The 20,169-nt window shown below is 45.5% G+C and overlaps 1 protein-coding gene across 4 annotated transcripts in view; it reads left to right on the plus strand.

Annotated features, from left to right (window-relative positions):
- The window catches only part of rasgef1ba (RasGEF domain family, member 1Ba), a 130,349-nt gene that overhangs the window by 88,124 nt on the left and 22,056 nt on the right, over window positions 1-20,169 (plus strand). Inside the window, exons 1-5 of one of the 4 annotated variants that reach the window (XM_030059876.1) lie at window positions 2,855-3,138; window positions 12,045-12,227; window positions 12,609-12,731; window positions 12,968-13,105; window positions 19,467-19,682. In XM_030059876.1, the coding sequence (XP_029915736.1) occupies window positions 12,051-12,227; window positions 12,609-12,731; window positions 12,968-13,105; window positions 19,467-19,682 (654 nt within the window). In that variant the 5' untranslated portion in view covers window positions 2,855-3,138; window positions 12,045-12,050. Of the gene's footprint in view, window positions 1-2,854; window positions 3,139-5,085; window positions 5,237-5,311; window positions 5,386-12,044; window positions 12,228-12,608; window positions 12,732-12,967; window positions 13,106-19,466; window positions 19,683-20,169 lie in introns of those variants that run through there. The other 3 variants (XM_030059874.1, XM_030059875.1, XM_030059877.1) reach the window with 3 other exon arrangements.

Raw genomic sequence — 20,169 nt, forward strand, 5'->3', positions numbered from 1 at the left:
TCTTTACGGCTACTTGTGGGAATTGAAGTTATAGTGCATCCATGAAATACAAGAAACATTCAGAGATGAAATCAAAGTGTTTACTACAAGCATTACGCTCTTTATAGTGTCTTTATATTATAAACACTTGCAAAGTATGAACCATATAAAGTCCTTTGCGAACTGTAAAAAGGATTTGATTCGGTTCATGCTCTTTCTTGGTCAAGTTCTACCAGTGACTGGCATTTTCTTTATTCTTGTCACATGTTACACTGCAAAAACGCAAAATCTTACCAAGATTATTTGTCTTATTTTAAGTCAAAAATGTCTTATTTCTAGTCAAAATATCTCATTACACTTAAAATAAGACATGAACACCTCAGAAGTAACTTGTTTTTAGACAATTTTGACTTGTTGTAAGTGAAAATTCACTTGAAACAAGTGAAAATTTGCTTGTTTCATTGGCAAAATTTGCCAGTGGAAAAAGTGAAAATTCCCTTAAAATAAGTGAAAATTAGCTAGAAACAAGAAAGAAATTTTGCCAATGAAACAAGCAAAGTTTCACTTGTTTCAAGCACATTTTCACTTGAAACAAGAGACAATTGTCTATAAACAAGTTACTTCTGGGGTGATCATGTCTTATTTTAAGTGTAATGAGATATTTTGACTAGGAATAAGACATTTTTGACTTGAAATAAGACAAATAATCTTGGTAAGATTTTGAGTTTTTGCAGTGTAGGGACGGCCAAATGCCTAAAATTTAAAATGTAAATGAAAAATTGATTTTATTTCTCCCGGTTATCCGAATTTCCAGTCAAACCTGGCAGTTTTTAGTCTCGCCAAAGGGTTGAAACTGTATCTGTGAAGCACACCTCGCCGCCCCGCGCCGTGTCTCAGCCCTGTGGTGGGGGGCGATGCGGTCTTAATCTATGTGGTCAAATTCTCGCCGTGCAGTCATTTAAGCGAGAGGAAAGCTGGATTAGGGCATATACCTAAATCTGCGCTAATACCAGATTACGTAATAGCCCTGAATGCTGATGAGATTTGGGTAGATTTACTGTTATTTTACCATAGCTTATTACGTCGGTTGTAAATGTAGGGAAAGTCAGCCAAAACAAGGGATTGTCCTGCTTTACTGGCCGGTCTTATGGACGGCCTCATTTTTACTGCTTCACTTTGGCTCCATCCTCAAGAGGAATTATTTGGAAAAAAGAATCAGGTTTGTCTCTGTTGTTTATCATGGAGGGATGGAAGAAATGATCTGCAATTGAACCTTGAGTTTTAGATTGTTTGCAGTTTTAATGCAGGAAAAATTGATGGAAATTTCCTCAGAGGCTACGAGCTGAAGAAAAAGATTTTGCAGAATATTTAGTAGTAGTAGTAATTTATTTTGCTTTTTTTTCACCTCACCACTCCCACAGTTTCCCCACTCAGAGGCCAGACTGTTATTGTCAAGAATTTGCTCTTGATTGAGCAAATAAGACAAGAGTAAACACACACTGGTCAGAGCATGACAGGCATGTAATGCATTGTGGGAGCAGACCACTGTAGAGTTAAATACCGCTGTCAGCCAAGTGTGATTGTGGCTTGCTTGTTTATTTCATTTAATCTGCAGACATTTTTTTTTTGTTTTTGTTTTTAATATGATGACTTGGCTCTGTTTTGAACTTTAACACGACGTGCCTCCGTCTCCCAACAGAGGGAAGCGTCACCTCACCTCACGTGTCGCCCGGTTTTGAGGCAGCTGTCACCTTCAATTACTGGGACAAATAGTAAATCTCACTTCTGCTTTGAGAAACTCAACGGGACAGATGATTCAATTCCACGATTACATGCATGTGTTGAAGGGTGGGGGGGCAAAAAGAGACAGAGGGGATGACAAAAAACAGAAAGGAAGACAGACAGCAAGAGACAGACAGGATAAAAGAGACAGTATGAAATGTATGAAATAGACTCTTGCCTTTGAAAGAATATTTGTTTTTGTCATGTTATCCCAAATCTCTGAATGAAAAAAAAGTTGTTTTTGCAAATAAGACAAAATACAGCGGACACTAGAGATGGTGATGTTGTTTTTCTCCCTGATGGAGAAAACAAACCGACCTGAAACCGAAACTGTGACCCAAAAACCGCGATACAAACCGAACCGTGGGATTACCGAACCCTTAGACCCCTACTATCTATCTATTCATCCATCCATCCATCCATCCATCCATCCATCCATCCATCTATCTATCTATCTATCTATCTATCTATCTATCTATCTATCTATCTATTGAATTTTGCTTTTTTGTGTATTGTAGAATCTATTCCCAATATAATTTGCTTTGGGAACACTTCAGGTTCACTGTGGTCATGCTAGTAAAAACCTTGCTGACCTGAATAGAAGTGAAGGGAGGGAGAGAGAGAGAGAGAGAGAGAGAGAGAGAGAGAGAGAACTATATTGTAGGATGCATAGTGCCTTTTTATTTGACCATCTTGCTTTGTTTATGCTGTTTCCTATATATTTGCATTTATTGTCATTGCTAAATTGTATTGTTAATATCATTACACGTCTCTTTAATTTATTTATTCTCTCTCTTCATGCTTTGGCAACATACATGTGTTTACACGTCATGCCAGTAAAGCAAAGTGAAACAGAGAGCGAGAGAGAAACAAAGACAGGGACAGATATCAGAGAGGAGAGAGAGAGAGAGGGGGGGAGGGAGGGTGTGGGTGTGTGTGTGTGTGTGTGTGTGTGTGTGTGTGTGTGTGTGTGTGTGTGTGTGTGTGTGTGTGTGTGTGTAGCCCCGTCCTCGCCTCTGATTGGCTGCTGCCTCTGCCTTAGAATAAAGTCTTGAGGCTCTCGCGGCTCCTGAGCTCATACAAGTCAGCACGCGGCGGAGCGCGCACCCGGATCACAGCTCGGCTTCTCATTCATGCGAGTGAACCTGCGGGACCGTGAAACCGGGAATACACACGCTCTCCTCCCCGCATTTGCAAGTGAATAATGCCGCACTGACGGACCGGGGGGACTCCTGGTTTGGTTTCACCGCCTCATCGCCTCCGTTTATTCAGGAGAGGAAAAGTCCGCTCGGCTCTGTCTCGCTACTTTTTTTTTTTTTTTTTTTTAAGGGGGGAAGGATTACACCGACACTTGCACCCGGATTATTGACCCTAGAGGTGAGGTTTATTTCATTCTGCTGTGGGAATATGTTTGGATGAAGATGTTAAATTAACTGTCGGGACTGTGTTGTCCGTGCGCCCCGGAGCCCCGCCGGAGCTTCTCCACACTGTTGATAATGCGCGCAGGCTGAGGCAGAAGCGCACTTGTTTTTAAACCGGAGAAGGTTTGAACCCGACGTGCATTTAAATTAATGAACCCGCGCTGCTTATCTAACTTGGCTGTAACTAGCCCAGAAAGGAGTCCAGCTTCTCCTGTTGAAGCCGCACTCTCCAAGCACTGAGAGGCAAGGCAAGTGCAAGGCGCCTTTGTCAGTGTCTTCCAACGCTAAAACAAATACAAGGCGATATCCGATTTGGCTGGGTGTACTGACTAATTATTTTCTCCTGCCTTTTCCCCTAAGAAACCCCCCGAATGTACCCCAATAATGGGATTTTTGCAATTAGTGTCACTGGCGGACTATTTTTAACCTCCACTACCTTCTGGCTAAGAGGATTCCCCCTCCCCATCCTCCCCTCTGCTCTCCTCTCCTCTGCTCCTCTCTTCCCTCTGCCTACAAGACAGTGAAGGATCAGTGAAGTTAATCCCATATCTATCTGGCCTGCTCTCTATAGGCTGCAGTGCCACTGGTCTGTATTACAAGCATGCATCCATGTTTTTTTTTTTTTTTTTTTTGTTAATGTTGCTGACCAGTTAAATCCGTTTATTGGTGATTTGGCAGGACTTTGGTCGACTGACAATGAGTCAATGTGGCTCTGTGGAGACGGGAGGATTGACTGCTTGTTCAGCAAGATTGCAAAGTTACTGTTACTAACATGTGGGTGACATAACAACCCCTGTAATTAGTGCTAGACTATTGTTTTGTATGGTTTTGATGGGCTGTGTTTGCATGAGTGCTGATGGATGCAGAGTGAGATGGGAAGTTTCCCCATGAGAAGCCGCAATGTAGGTCAGTTTATAGCCACAAGAGCGTGACTTTTTTTGGTGATGCAAGCATGTGATGGAGTGGTAAATAAAGAGATTGGTCAAATGTAGGGCAGCTCAGTTAATCAGCAAAAAAAACCACTCTTACACAAGGTATTTTGTTGCTGAACCAGATTTCAGACTACAAATGCAATTACATTGTGTAACAAGATACTTGATATACATTCTGTCAATCCTAGAAATTGAGATATTTCCCAGTCCAGAGGGATCCTGAATGCAGCATCGCTCAAAGAAAACCACATTCGTCCCTGTCACAGTTTGAGCGAGCATCACGGCGATCTGCACGCTGAAATTTGGCTGTTTTGATAGCTTTTTGCTCGCCAGCGACCATTAAATTCTTACCTGTCCCTTTTTTCTGTGTTGCTGCCAAACACGAGGGGGTCCGGGCCTCTTGTAGAGAATCTGAATGAGAAGGCCTAGGTGTTTTTTTGCTGTGGTCTCCCACTGTGCAGGATGTTTAGGTGTCTGCGGGGGGGCTGCATGAAGCTGCCAAGGACTGATGATGCCAGGTGACAGGATCCAGTTGGGAGATGTGTTTTTGCCCCTTAGTGTGACAGCTGCATACATTATCCCAGGCCAAAAAAAAAAAAAAACAACCAACAACATTGTTTGTGCTCCAAATCAGGGATGTGGGTACGGATAAGTGGATGCGCTTTCCAGACAGATGTAGCTAATGTGGAATGCTTACATTTTATACTAACAGAAGATGGAAAGGACAGTCCAGCCCACTCATTTCTAACTATAGCATTTTAGGAGAAAATAGCCCCCGGTGTTTTTTTTTTTTTTTTTAAGTGCTAGTAGAGCAGTGTTTCCCCAATTTTGATTTTTACCTGGTTGTTGATTTCATTCAGCTTGTCTCTTAGGCCTCATTCAGCCTCTTGATTAAACCAGGTGAGCGTCATTAACTACAGCACTAGAAAGAGCAGAAAAACAACAGGAGCAGGATAGGGAAACACGGTAGTGGATGATAGTTACAGGAGAGATTCAGGGTGGAGGTGTGTTTGTAATTTCCTGCCATCAGTGTGTATCTGCTCATGGGGCTGGTGGATGGGTCAAGCAGCAGCAGCAGCAGCAGCAGTGTTGCACACTGGCAGCCCCAAATGGCAGCAAGAGGTAACTGTTTTTAAAAAAAAAAAAAAAAAAAAAAAAAAAGTTGGACCTTCAGTTCCCAGATGTCATGTGACGTGTTGTCAGTTCATCATCCCAGCTATGTGTGATCTCATTACACCAAGGCAATGAGGGAGGCAAAAGATCTAAGATGGGTGAGTTTAGATTTCTCTTTCTGTTTCAGTCCCACCACAGTTTGTATTTCTCTCCACAAAGCTGGGGTTTTCAAACTTGTCCCGACCCACAAGTTGAGCCGCCCGATTGAAGCCTCTTTTGCCCCGCTGATGTAGCCCAAGACTTGTTTGTGTCAAGTATTGAATCGCTTAGGTGTCAGACTTGAGCACAGATTGATTCAAAGTGCTGCAAAGATAAAATCAGGCCGTTGCTGCGGGACAACCAGACGTCAGGGTTTCTTTCCTGGTGCAGCTTTAAGTGCTCGTGTGGACGTGAGACACACAATCCAGCTCCAAACGAGACCAACAACGCTCTTCATTGAGGCGACCTCCACTATTCTGCTGCGGCCACTTCACCCAGGCTGCCCCCCCTCCACCGGCCCCCGCCCCTGCAGCCTCGGCCCACGCTGCACGGGTTTGCTTCAGTGGTGCAGACACTTAGCTATCTCTCACCCTCATTTCCTCAAGCCATGGATGAGTGAGATTCCTCATGCCTTTTAGAGTGTTTACCCAGAGGAGGAGGGGGGAGGGGGGGGCTGCTGTTGATTTATGTTCCTCAAAGTGTCTCTGTCTCTCTGCCTGAATCACTCGCTCTCCTGTACCTTCCCATCCCTGCTGGCTCTCATAGGCTCCCTTGTCTTCAAGTGAAAATCCCTTTATTTGCTTACCTCGTGGTTCTCTAGCACCTCTGTATCGCACATTTTAGTGACACAGGAATATTTTATTACCTCTGCTTTCTGCTCACTGCTGCTTTGACCCACTTGAAATGTTGGTAATCTCATCGAGGTGCGACAATACATTGGAATTCAACACATCGCAGTTCAAATATGTGTCTTTGTGGAGCAGGAAAATGAACCGCTGCTGTAGGAATCACAAATGAGACAGCTTTCCTATGGCAATTTCACAAGCCTTTCATCAAAATCGAACTATTTGCACTTTGCAGTGATATTTTTTAGCAAGGTAGCACGATTGCCAGTGAGATTTGTGGCTCGGAAGTAAATGGATTCCGGTGGCTCGCCAAAAAATCGGACTGTATCTTATCGTGAAGCCCGTACCGTGACATAAGCATACTATCCCGCCTCTCACTGCAGATTTCTCTGGATTAGAGCACCGGAGAGTAAATGTGTCTGCCCGCTCCCGTCTGGCTTGTGGACCATGGGAATGGCTTCCTGTGTGTTCAAGCTGTTTTACAGCCTCTGCAGCGCTGATGGGCCCTCATCACGAGCTGTTGTTAACACTGTGGGCAGGGCGGGAAGAGGCTCCGCTCACCCTTTGATACTCTGTTTTGTTTTTGTGTGTGTGTGTGTGTGTGTGTGTGTGAGTAAGAGACTAGACTACATTAGTGCCTCTGGGGAGTCGACCCCGCCCACAGGTTTTGGGGCTGCGTAGGCCAAAATGACATTTCAGCTTGAATCATTGCGGAGCCTGGACTCTGGAGGTGATTTCATGTAAACACACACCTCATATGGCTTTGGAAATGACATTTTCCCAGGGAGGTTTTGGTGTTTCTTTAGCCACCGCCCTCTCTGGTTTCCAAAATTTCCCCAAAAGCGAGAATATGCTGGCGAAGCAGTTTAACATTTCATTACTGATTGAAATATTAATTCCTCTCCAACCCCCTGCTCTACCATACACAAATCATCCCACAGTCAGGAGAATATCGAATGTCAGGATGCAGAGACTCTGACCCGTCTGTGTTTCCTATCAGTTTGTTATCAAAGATCTGGGAAGTGACGCTTCTTCTCCTGTTGCACTTACTGCAAATCTCTGTGTGTGAGAGATGAGGTCTGAGGTGCCTTTCAGTTTCATTCTGTCTCAGCTGAGTGTGCCGTTTGCCCCTGTGCATGGGGAAGGAGTGGAGAAAGTCCCTGGCCTCAAGAGGAGCATGACAACTTTTCACCCAGGCAGTCATCTGAGAGGCTGCTGGCCATGTGATGATCAGTGGGCGAAGATTACTTGCCACTGACACGTGGAAACAGTGTGTGAGAGTGTTAATGTGGGCCGGCAGATACTCACAGCGGTACAAACATCCCAGAACATCGCTGTTGTCATTTGAAAACCTTGGAAACTCAAATTATGGTTATTTTTTTTCATGTATCCCTCAGTTGAGGGATTGTAAAGTTAATTATGGGTTGAGAAAACTCTCCAAAACTCTTTGGCTTTCAGAAACTCACAGAAAGAAGTCAAAAGTACGCTGTCAATAAGGTCATTTCTGGAAAGTCAACATTTTCTGATAGCGATGATGTGCATGCCCGTTTCCAAAATGACGCTTTTTGGCCGAGTTAAAAAACAAAAACAAAACAAAACATCCTTTTAAGTCGCAAATGGGCAGAATTAGACAGAAAATTGAACATGCCCTGCTTTTTAATCCAGCCTCAGTCTGGAAACAGAGCTCTTTCACATGTTTAAGCAGATGGCTACACACAAGCAGCAGCGAGGCTATAATTAAAACCAACCACCCAACCTAAACAAACCCCCTATTTTCAGCGATTGCGAGGCGAGCTGCTGCATTTTTTTTTTTTTTTTTTTTTTGTTTGTTTACCTTCAGCTGCCACCCACCCGGCCGCCGCAGCGCTAAACCAACAGCACCGTGTTAAAAGTTTGCTTTTGTCAGACCCGGGGACTCGACATGTGGTCCTCGCCCCCCCCTCCCCTCCAAGGAAAAAAGTCCACCACTACCACACAGGACACCTGGAAGCCAAATGTAAATCAGGGTGTCTCAGTTGTCCCCGCTTGTAACCATCCCGTGCTTTGTCTTAGACTTTTATAGGATTATGTTGGCGGCTGCAGCTGGCATCTGTGGAGCAGAGCGCCCAGAAGAATAGAGGGTCTTGGCTTTAGGGGAGAGATGGTGATGGTGATGGTGATGGTGGTAGTGGTAGCCGCGGCCCCCTACCACCAAGCCTCCCGCGCTTATTAGCATTTTTGGCCTGAGGGTAGACTCGCCGTTGTCTCCGGCAGTGGCCCCAGTCTTTGTGATGGCAGCAGACGTGAACAAATACATTTACTCTGGCTGTGTGTGTGTGTGTGTGTGTGTTTCGATTACATCTGTACACCTATTCACAGATGCTTTCACAGCGCTCTTTGCCGCTGTGGACACAAGAGAGAGATTACAGGGGACAGAGTGTGGCATCTGATCCTCCTCTATCCAAGGCGCCCTGCTCTTTATAGAAAAAAAAAAGCAGACCTGTTCCCCCCACCCGGTCTTTTTTTTGACTAGACACGGCTTTTATCTTCAAAGAATCCCACCTGCCCCCGGCAGGAATGGGTTTAATCCAAACAGTTCGCCCTTTCAAAGACATCAGACGGCGTAAGTGGACCAGCGCCGCCACGATCAACAAAACTGCCTCTGCTGCTTCAGTGCTGCTGCGAAAGGTGGAATTGCATATTGAATTATAGAAACTTAACAATACTTTACACAAATGCGTTCTGCGCATGAGATGGAATTCAATTTCAGCATCAGGACCACAGGGCAAAAAAAAATGTATGTGCTGGAATAGTTTAAAGAGCAAGGGTTGTAATAGAGCATCAGTCTGCCTCTTCACTGCAGAATGAAACAGTCCACCTAAACTGAACGGTGCCAAGGGTCAAGCACGGGACTATTTCTGACCAATCGATTGCCACTGAAGGCAAATTTCATGTATGTAGGGCTGCAATTTATCATTATTTTCACTGTCGATAAATCAATAAGCAAAACCATTAATCATTTAGTGCATGAATGTCAAAATTAATGGCGGAAGCTCATGGGAAGTTAGCAGAGCCCAAGGTGATGTCTTCAAATTGCTTTCTTAGTCTGACCAGCTGCCAAAAAAAAAAAAAAAAGTATTAATTTTATAATGATATGAATGGAAAAAGGAAGACAATCTTAGGTTATTTTATTGAGGAATTGATAAATTGACGAATTATTTATGTTGATGCAATGATGTATCATTATACATTGTATTTTGCGACATTAGTCTTAGAAAAATAACCTTGTGACCAGGGAGTTGCTGGTTAAAAAAGCTCAACCAAACCTCCCGAGGGAAAACAAAGGTTCAAAAACACGACATGCAGAAATAAGCCCAAGCTCGGCTCCCACACCGCGCCGTCTCACCGCCGCGTCCCGCTCACCCGGGGAGCCACATGGTGCAACAGATGCACGGGCCGCTGTGCTGACTCCTCACACTTCACCATTCTCATGGAAATGGCCGTGGCTGTCAGGGCGAATAATAGCGATGGTTGGTGTGCACACGCTGGCATTATGGAGCGGCATGTGTGAGCGTGAAAGTGGAAGGCTGAGTTTGTTTGGGGGTGTGTGTGTGTGTGTGTGTGTGTGGGAGGATGGGGGGGATGTGAATGCCTGGAGTCGGCGCTCTTCTTCCCTGCAAATGCAAAGAAGAGGCGAAGCCACTTGTGTCTTTCAAAGCTTAAAGCTCACGACTTGTGTTTCGAATTCATATCAACAAACGTTCCACCTTTTCAGCCGCCGCTAAACGACAGCCTCGGCAGCGGCACACGGCCTTTTTAAGTTTTTTTTTTTTTTTTTTTGCAGATGCAGTACTTTCACAGAATCTGCTCTTTGGCTTTTCAGCACTTTGTTGACTTCCTCTCTGGTCCTATCAGCTGATTTCTGGTACATAATGTGCTGATGTCATGTTTTCTCTTCCATAAACCCCCTTTTCTGCAAACCGGATTACCATTATGGCACAATAAAACACTAAATTAAATTGAATTATTCTGCGGTGTGTGTGTGGGCAGACACAATTTATACCTCTTGGCATCCCTGTTTTATACCCATATCCGCCCCCTGGCAGCGCTGCAGTGGATCAGCCTAAAAGGCTTCCTGATTAGGCCGAGAGCCACGGGACGGCATATTGTGGGGGTGCAGGGTGGGGAGGTGAGGGGGGGGGGGGGTTGCTGCACCCGTGTCGACCCCAAACGTGAAAGGGACTATTGTGTGTGGGTGTGTGTGCGTGTATATGTGTATGTGTCTGTGCTGAGGGGCTGAGGGAGAAAGCCTTTCCTGGGCCAACATTTCCCATAAGTCCACATGGCACTGGATGGAGCCAGGGTCAAAGGTCAGGAGGCTGGTAGAGGTATGTGTGTGTATGGGTAGGTGTGTGTGTGTGTCTTTTGGGGTCCACTGTAATGGCATGAGGCGACACGCTGCAGCAGGACGGGCAGGAAAGTGGCTGCACGACTCACAGAGAACAGAGGTGTGATGATGCAGTTCATCTAAAAATTAATCAAAATTAATTTTTTTTATAATCGATCAATCCTTTTATCATTGATTTAGCGAAACGGAAACCCAGAGCATTTTGCGGGTTACGGCTTCGCAAACAAATTGAAGACATCACTTTGGATTATGCAAGCCTCACATTAGCATTCACCATTATTTTTGACACGTATCACACAGACCTATTATGATTAATTGAGAAAATAATTGATTAATTAATCAACAGTGAAATCACTCATCAGTTGCATCCCTGCTGAGGCGTCTCACGTTGCCTTCTCTCTCTAACTGACTTGTCCTCTCTGTCTCTGTCTCACACACACACTCACACACACACACACCGCCTGCCGCCCTGGTCGTAACCTGGCAGCCAACGTGAGCGGTGTGTTGTCGTGGTAACATGAGCAGCGTTACATCCCGCAGGGTGACAACAAGCACCGAATCTCTCACAAGCTCCTACACGTTTTCCTTGGGTGTCCCTTTCGTGTGTGTGTGTGTGTGTGTGTGTGTGTGTGTGTGTGTGTGCGCACGTGGGGGATATAGAGCTTTCTTTATAAGCCCCATCATTAGATACCAACTCTTTTGTTCGTCACAAGGCCCGTTTGAATGAATGATCCGATTGTCCCAAATGAAGCCGCGGTGTGTTTAGCAGAAGTATTACGGCGGTGTGAAATCCCAAACCCTCGTCCTCCCCGCTTGGAGCCCCGGGAACGGATACTGCTATTATTTCTCCTCTCCTTTCCTTTTTTAAAGTGCTGTCTCTGCTGTTTTCACCGCGTCAGTCTTCAATCTCGGGGGTTATTTTTGTTCCTTACACTGTTGCACAATGCCCTCGATGCCCACAGCTGCCCGGCTAAAGCTTCGCCTGTAATTTGCTGCGGTCCCGTGTGACCCAGTGGGTACAGCGAGGCACTAACACCGCCAGGGTTAAAGGTTCAGTTCCCTGCTTAGGCCAAGAGGTACGGCAAGGCTTAGCGCTGGCGTGGTACGGGGTAGTAGGTCAGCTCCGTGTGTGGGTGAGCGGGGGTCCGGGGTTCAAAGCCTAAACCGGTCTGGTCCAGTGTTTCCGTGCGATGCAGATGACTCACAACGCGCCGGCTCGCCTTTCCTCTCGGTTTTCTTTGTCTCCACCGCAAAGTTTGTGTTTCTACTCCCGCTACCATTTGTACATCCAAACAAACTAAACCCTAAACCAGAAAACCTTGAAACGGGGCAGCAGGAATCCAGCAGAGGAAAGGGTGTTCACTGCGACCGAAAAACCTTTGCCCAAACAAACCGTGTCGTCTGTGTTTGTGTCTGAGAAGCTGCTATTTTGGATGCAGATGGTGAAAAATATCTGCTATTGTTCTGACTGACCACTCCTGTGTTTTTTTTTTTTGTTTTTTTTTCCCCCCGCTCTCTTTCTCTTTCTCTGTCTGTCTCCTTGCAGGACAACATGCCTCAGACTCCACCGTTCACGGGGCAGTTGGGGACCGGCGGCTACAACAAAAACCTGTACCAGACCAAGGAGGAGGGCTATGGCGGCCTTTATTACCAGGATAACAACCTGGTGTCCGGCTCACTGGAGGCCCTCATTCACCACTTGGTCCCAACTGTGGACTATTATCCAGATGTGAGTGATGCTTTTTTTTTTTTTTTAAACAATTCTTCATTTTTTTCGCCTTTTTATCAGCAGCCCCAAACTCAGGCGGCGTATAAAAGTGTCATCAAAGTTAGAAAGTAAAGCCTTTTTTTGTGTGAAGACGCCAGACTAGACACAAAACATTCATATTGCTTTGTTCTCTCTCTTCTACCTCCTCCTGTTCTTTCTTGCGCTCTCTCTTGGTACACCACGGCTCTGTGAAATGACTTCATTGCCACCTCTTGCTATTTATGCGTGTTCTTTTAATGTTTTGATGTAAAGTGGCTCTGATGCCTGATTCACATTTGGTCTTTTATTTAAAGAGTTTTTTTTTCCCGCTAAACCCTAACCAAACCTCTTTTCCCTCCACAGAGGACATACATCTTCACCTTTCTGCTCAGCTCTCGCCTCTTCATCCACCCATATGAGCTCATGTCCAAGGTGTGTCACCTTTGCGTGGAGCAACAGCGACTCAGTGACCCTCAGGCTGACAAGGTATGCAAAAAAATCCTTTTGTACCATCTTTTCCCACCGATATGAGGCTCTAGCTACTTTATAGAAAACTTAATCATTTCAGTTTCACTTCTCCTGGACTATATTTGCAGATCAAGTCTATCATGTGCATGTTAACCATCATCCGGCTTAGGAGCTACATCAGAAGACACCCCCACAGCCCCAAGTCTGTTCCTCGTACCTCATACATACATGCATGCATATGTCCTCTCTTGCAGATGAGAATCAGGAAGATCACTCCCAAGATCCTGCAGCTGCTGACAGAGTGGACGGAAACCTTCCCCTACGACTTCAGGGACGAGAGGATGATGCGCAGCCTGAAGGAGCTGACCCACCGGCTGGCCAGTGGAGACGAGGTCAGTCCCCTCACAGATGTCCTGGACTAATGTCAATCCTACTGTCCTTTTCTTTAAAAAAAAAAAAAAAAAAAAATCTGCATGCAACAACAAGACAGGCAATGAAAAAGTTGTTTTTTTATGCCAACAACCTTGTTTGCACATTATCTGAGTAGTAAAAGTGATCCGTTAGGTAATAAAGTAGCAAAAGATAGATAGATAGATACTTTATTCATCCTGAAGGAAATTCACAGTTTTCAGCAGTATCCACAGAGAACAAGATTAAATAAATAAAAAATAAAGAATAAAAGATGACACTAGAGATCTAAAGATCTAAGTACCCAATGTGCAAAAAACAATGTGCAATAGATGTATACAATGTGCATAGATGTGGGCAATGTGCAAATTTACAGTATAAACAGATGATAAATAGCAGCAAGCAATATATACACTAAGGCGGGTGATAAGAAGTCAAACGGCTGTGCACACGAGGACATTAGCTGTTAGTGCTAGACAGTGTTTGCTGGTATGATCAGCAGTTCGCTGACATTTCGTAGACCGCACGTGCAGTGAAGCCAGAGGTGTTTTTTTGCAGATAAGAGGGTCAGGGGGTGAGGGGGTTCTCTGGCAACAAAGCACTTTTTGAGGCTGGCCGGGTTGAAAGAAAAGGGCTATTGTTCGCCGGCTAGGTGGCTTTTTTGTCATCTCTGGTGTGCTCCTTCCTAGGCAGCATTTGAATTGTTCCACCACTGCTGAGCTGAATGTAATTGGCTTAGCTCTTGGTGTGCCTCCGCAGGGCTGTTTGGACAAAAGGTTTTTGGGGGGTTTAGGACTGTTTTCTTTGCTATTCTCTCCAGCGTTGCACATGAAAACCTCCTCTACTTGGCGCTGACAAGTGGCTTGAACAAGCAGTGAGTCATACTACGCAAGTCCTGAAAAGAAGTGCTAGCCCAAGCTAATGTAGGCGACAAAAGTGAACCGTTGCTTCGACGAGACCGTATCTTTGCAAGCCTTGTTTACGCTCGTTCTTTTCCCTCGTTGTTTTGAACCGGGAAGCCGCTGTGAAGGGATCAAGGTTTGCACAAAGTGTCCTCTGCGCTCTAATTGAGTTAGCATGGCCTTATTTCAGATGTTCTTTCCCTTCATGTCAGCAGAGCTATCAAGTCCACTGCAGTTTTCTCCCAGTCAGGACAAATAATTTAGTTAGCGCCACTGATTATGAATCCGAGTGCTTTCAGTGCGTGACCCCATGGATTCACATGTGCCTTCGTGTGCTCGGGCATCAGGGGGTTTTGAGGACCAGGCGGTGATGGAGAACACGTACATCCATCTCTCCTGATGGATGGATCCCTCTTTCCCTCACAGAAGAAAAACGCAACCCATCCTGCTTCTCATGCAGGTTTCACATGACTCGTCAATAGTACAAGCACGTCTATCGATCCTGATTTGATCTAGAAATCAATGCATTTCCCTCCTGACACCGCGGACACATTTACTGCTCCCTCGCCGCGTCGCTCCATAATCTGCTATCCTCGTGCAACCCCTCACACAGCTGTGACTAAGTGGCGGGCTGATGTTTGCCTGGAGACACACACTAAATCAGCGGCAGCGGCACACACCCACTCAGTCATGCACACAGGAACGAAACCCGGGGTCCCGACAGCCGCGCAGACGTCTTCGTATTTCACAGTACGCCGGCCGCAAATTGACATTCACACCACTCCTCCGCTGATATTTTTTACAGTCGAGATCGATCTCGCCCCCGTGAGTTACCAGAAAACCGCTCGCCACGAGATTCCCTGGTGTTTTTCCTCGTTGGTGACATTGGGGTCGGCATCCAGCAAACAGCACAATAAAATGTTGATGTGCCACATTTCGTTTTATTTTTTCAAGCGTGTCCAGAGACTCGAAAGGCACAGACGTTGCTTTTGTCGAGCTTATCAGCGACTACGCTGGTAGGGGCAGGCGGTCGCCTCGAGCGGAGGTTCCCGTACTTTTCCATTCTGGGACCCACGTGTGTGTGTGCTGTTTGTCCCGAGACACACCAAATATTTTGTTAGTTAAGCTTTCAAAGCATGGTTCATCATTAAGGTGAATACTAGATAGATAGATAGATACTTTATTCATCCCGCAGGAAATTCGCAGTTTTTCAGCAGTATCCACGGATTACAGATTAAATAAATCAATAAAAAAAGATTTAAAAAAAAATAATAATAAAAAATAAAAAATAAAAAAAAAATAAAAAATGAAGAATAAGATCTAAGTACAACCCAGTGTGCAAAAAGCAATGTGCAAAAAAAAACAAACAAAAAAAAAAAACAGTATATTTGATCTGTTTTTACTGGTTAAATATAGTCTTCCTTTGATTATAAGCAAATCAATAAAAAAAATATTATTTGTTGCACATCCCATGTCTTGACAGGCTGCAAAACCATAGTATCAGTATTTGGATAATCATACTTTCTATGTGGTGTCAGCTGGTCTTTGCTTTAAAATTTCATCCATGTTGTTGGATAGCTAAGTCTTCTCCTGTTTTCCAGAGATGATCACTTACGCAAAGCCTCGTGTTCTGTGTGTCAACACTGCATGATTTAAAAATTTCTATCCTTTTTTTTTTTATTCAGAAGAAAATATATTGGTGCACAACTCACCCGTCTCTATGCTGGGACCCACCTCTGGGTCCTGATCCACTGATTAAACATCATGCGCTGCCCCTCTTCAGTAACTGTGCTCTGTTGAGGCCACTGGCGCCTTCGAGCATCTTTCCCCAAGATCGTGTGGAGCCGCTGAAAGGTCATCTGTGCTTGTATCAGGCAACGTGAGCGTAACAGTGTGTTACTGAAACAGAGCTGCTCAGTCACCTTTTCCCGAGATGGATAAAGGTTAAAAACATGCGATCTGTGACCCTCTTTGACAATGCAACCTTGTGCATTCCTTCAACAAGTGCCTGATATCATGTTAGCCGTGGGCACGTGTGCTTGCGATCGGTGCAATGTGACCCAGATAGTTTTCAGACGGTTCTTAGAGACAGCTTTTGTACCTCAGGTTCCCCCGTTGCCCCAAGAAAATGGGAGAGGACGTTGAGTCTTGTGATATTGTTTACCCGTGAGAATAAGTCCCATTTATCAAGAAACATGATTCTGCACTTTGAGCAGCGCCTTCCAGTGGAGTCCTGCAGCTGGAGGCCAACGCACCAGGACGTTTCTTCGAAGGAGTCAAGCTGTTTGAATTGGAAGAAGCAGTTATGGTGACAGCAGCACGCATTTGATCAGATCTGATTTGCATCTTAGTTTCTCACAGAACGCCCCAAACCAATGAATGTTTGCAAACACAACACAGCGTCTAACCATAAGTGAAGGATTCAGGGCTTTTGAGTTTGCTGAACTCGGAGTTAGATGCTGATTCTTCGGGGCGTTTCACCGCACTGCTCCGGGAAAGGGACGGTAGTGATGCGAGTCCAGAATGGATGCCCCTAACATCTGGTCAAAGTGGAATCCAGACCACACTCAAAACATTCCAGGACCTTGATCTCTCTACTAAGGCTGTCATTATGGATGTGGTTAGATATATAGGGAGGCAGCAGCTGAGAAATAAACAAGCGCTGTGATCTCGATCTGACCTTACTCGGATCGGAGCAAGTGCGTTCTTCCCTTCCCTTAAAATGTGCAGCTTTCATTTTGTGGCATCTTGGTTCTTTTGTGCTTTATTGCTGTAACTATGGCTGATTTAATGCAGTCAAACAGATCATTATACAGAGAGATTACAAACTTCATGCTTTTGCTGCAAGGCACTCATTTGCACAGGCGTTTCTTTTATTGAACCAAATATGGTGCGTGCACCTTTCCTTGGCAGGTGCCACTTTGCACACTAGCGGCTGCAAATGGCAGCAAGAGCTTAAAAAATAAATAAATAAAATTGCTGTTTTCCAAAAGGTAACGCTGGTGAGTCCAGCTTTTCCTGGACGGAGAGCGTGATCCCTGCTGTTTTGGATGCAATTTTATTTTTCCCTGTGAAGTTTCAAGTTGGCACTTTCTGAAGGCATACCTGGTGCCGGAATTTTATTTATACCACTTCATTAGTGCGGCTTGGTTTACATGCTAAAAACAAGCTGCCCTTTGGCTTGGATCAGGTGGCGCGCCACAGGAAGTGATGCCACGTGGCCAAGAAAAAAGGGCGCCAAGTGAAGGGGCGGCATGCATCAGCCACGCGCTCAGTCATGGAGACTTGCACTGAGCAGCCGTCTGCCAGCTCAGGTCTGATGCCAGGGTCAAATGCATAGGAAACAGCGAGCGCCCACGCTAAGCCCCCTCATCCGAAACGGCAATTGTTGTGATGAGCAATTGTGACTCCCACTGCTTAGAAATGTCAAGCACGCTGCTATCGCCAAGATCTGCTGTTATATTTAGCCGACCCTGGCCTGTCCTCTGTTTATAGTGGAGACAGAAGCTATGGCAGATGGTGGACTTTGAAGTGGCAACTGGAGCGAATTTCACTGGTGGCTTGTCTTGCTGTTGTCCGACTGTGCGTGAGCGCGGTCAAGCACCGGCTGGACGCATTCAGTTGATGACGCCGATAGCACGGTCTAGACGTTTGGAGGCTAAAAGAAGACGTGTCCATGCAATTGATTTGGTTGCCTGCTGTGTTCAGTGATAGTCAGTTTGGCGGTGGAGTCTTAAAGTGACTTTGTGACCTTGTGCTTGCTTGCTCGCCACTTTAGGCCACTTTGCACACTGGCAGCTGCAAATGGCAACAAGTGCTAATAAAAAAAAAGAAAAAAAAGAACTTCCATTCCCAGAGATTGGCTAAGAAAAAAAGAGGCACCAATAGAGTGAGGAGTGCAGATTAATTTATCTCATCTCGACTCAAGTCCCACGTCCTTGTAATCACGACCTGCTGATTGGCTGAGGTGTGTATGTGTGCAATAATATGCCATTACACTTATAACCACCACAGCGGTGTCAGACAGATGCTTTAGAAACACCCTGGAAAGTGAATTTCAGTGAAAGTCCTGCCCTCACTGCTTCCAGCAGATTGATGAGAGTCCATTCATTTTTTTTTTTTCAAGTGCCTGAACACCACACTGACGCCTCAGAGAGCAGACGCTCGATTGCAGTCTCGGCACTCGGCCTCCACATCCATTATAAGGCTCACTTTCCCAGAGAACTCTGTTCTTCCCCGCCCTGTTGAACTTGAGACTTGTTTGTAGAACCTAGATTTTTGGAGGCTTAATTGGCAGCCAGTGCACGGAGAGGGGATGTGGTCGTGAAAAAGGGGGCCTCCTCACCCCGATTTTTCTGAGTAGTTCATACCAGTGGTATGGAAAAAGGCCATGAGGAGGCTCCTTGACTCTCACACAGTCTTACATACACACCCAGTCTCCTCCACATACACAAAATCAAACACACATGGCCTCCTTCCCTGCGCGGATCCCCTTATGCAACCGCTATTGTAAAGTGTGTCAGTCAGGGACCGGTTATCTAACAGTGGCTTGTTCGGAGTTAACGTCCAGGGAAAGGCTCAAAACAGGATGACCTCTCAACCCCTGGGGCCAGGAAAGGGCCCCCTTGTTCTGTCAGCCCGAGCTCGGAGACTTTCATCAGTCCAGCAGGAAGGAGAGGCTTGCATAACTTTGCGAGTGACCCTGTTAGAGATCCGATTTGTTTTTGTAATGTGACCGAGTGGGACTGTTTGTTCGAAGCGGAGAGGTGCCAGATTTTCAGGGGTGTTTTGTGGTTTGGGCCGGGAGTTGGCATCAGTTTGCAGTTATTTCTGCTGACATGTAGTGAACATGTGTGTGTTATAAATTCCATGGAGGTTGTTATCACTCTCGGCCGCAGAGCTGTGGTTAGGTTAGGTTAAAATACCTACAGCTGAGCTAAACAACAAAACGCCTGCATGCATGCTGCCGGATTTTGGAGGATTTTGGTCAGGCTGTCATGTCACGCTCACTCTCTCGCCATTGTGTCTCCTTTATTCTGCTGCCTTTAGCTCTCGGTCAGCAAACCTAATGACAAAGTGAAGTAATTACACTCACTTTGTTGATCTTACACGAGACAAATTGTGCCACTGCTTTTTAAGCACGCAACTGGACTTAAACACAGCCTACACTGCAAAATGTGCAGTCCATTTGGGGTTCTCTTACGATCCAAAGACATTTCACGACTAGAAAAAAAATAACCCCAAAGAGTTGCTTGAAGAACCCCTTCATGTTAGAGTTGCACAGAAGTACCGTCACAGATCCTTCCCATGTTGTCGCAATCCCAGAAAAACTCCCTAAATGTCCCTCAAAGCCGTTAACCTTCAGTACAACTAATGGATTCCTCTCTTTCTCCTCGTTTCATCACCCCCCCACCCCCACCCCCTCCCTCCACATGTCCATCAGGTTTACAGGAAGGCGGTGGGACAGATGAGCCAGGGCCTCATCAGGAGGCTGACGGTGCTCAGCCAGTACGAGGAGGCCCTGGTCAAGATCAACGCCACGGCCGCTGAGAGGCTGGCGGCTCTGAAGACGAAGCCCCAGGCGGCCATCCAGAGAGACTTGTTATCCATCTGCAATGACCCTTTTACCGTCGCCCAGCAGCTCACTCACATAGAACTGGTGAGACTTATCCAGGAAGTAGAAGCCTTAAGATGAAATAATCACTGGGAGCCAACATGGAAAATCATGAGCATTAGAAAAGATAGGCTTTTGGGATTTAACAGATTATTGATCTTTGAATATGGGGGTTAGGGAGTTATTAAATGGGCAGTTCCCATCACAAATTATCACATCGCAATCACAATCCATTGTGATTAAGGAAAAAAAAAACATGTTTCATTTGTATTGACATGTCAAGCCGATACAGAATGTGAGTTTTATCCTGCCAGGAAAATTGGAAATCCTGCTAATGACTTATGCCCGTATCGGGATATGGCTCTCGCGGGAATGAGAGCAAATCAATACCGGAGAGGACAGCTGTCATGTATGATGAATTAAAAATCAGTCATGTGGTCGAGGTAAAGCGAACCCCGCGGCGTCTCGTACTTCTGACCTGCCACTGCATTGATCTCAAACAGCAGCATTTTACCACCATTACATGTTAGCG

This window comes from Myripristis murdjan, chromosome 9 (genome assembly GCF_902150065.1).
Source record: "Myripristis murdjan chromosome 9, fMyrMur1.1, whole genome shotgun sequence".
In the NCBI taxonomy this organism is placed as follows: Eukaryota; Metazoa; Chordata; class Actinopteri; order Holocentriformes; family Holocentridae; genus Myripristis; species Myripristis murdjan.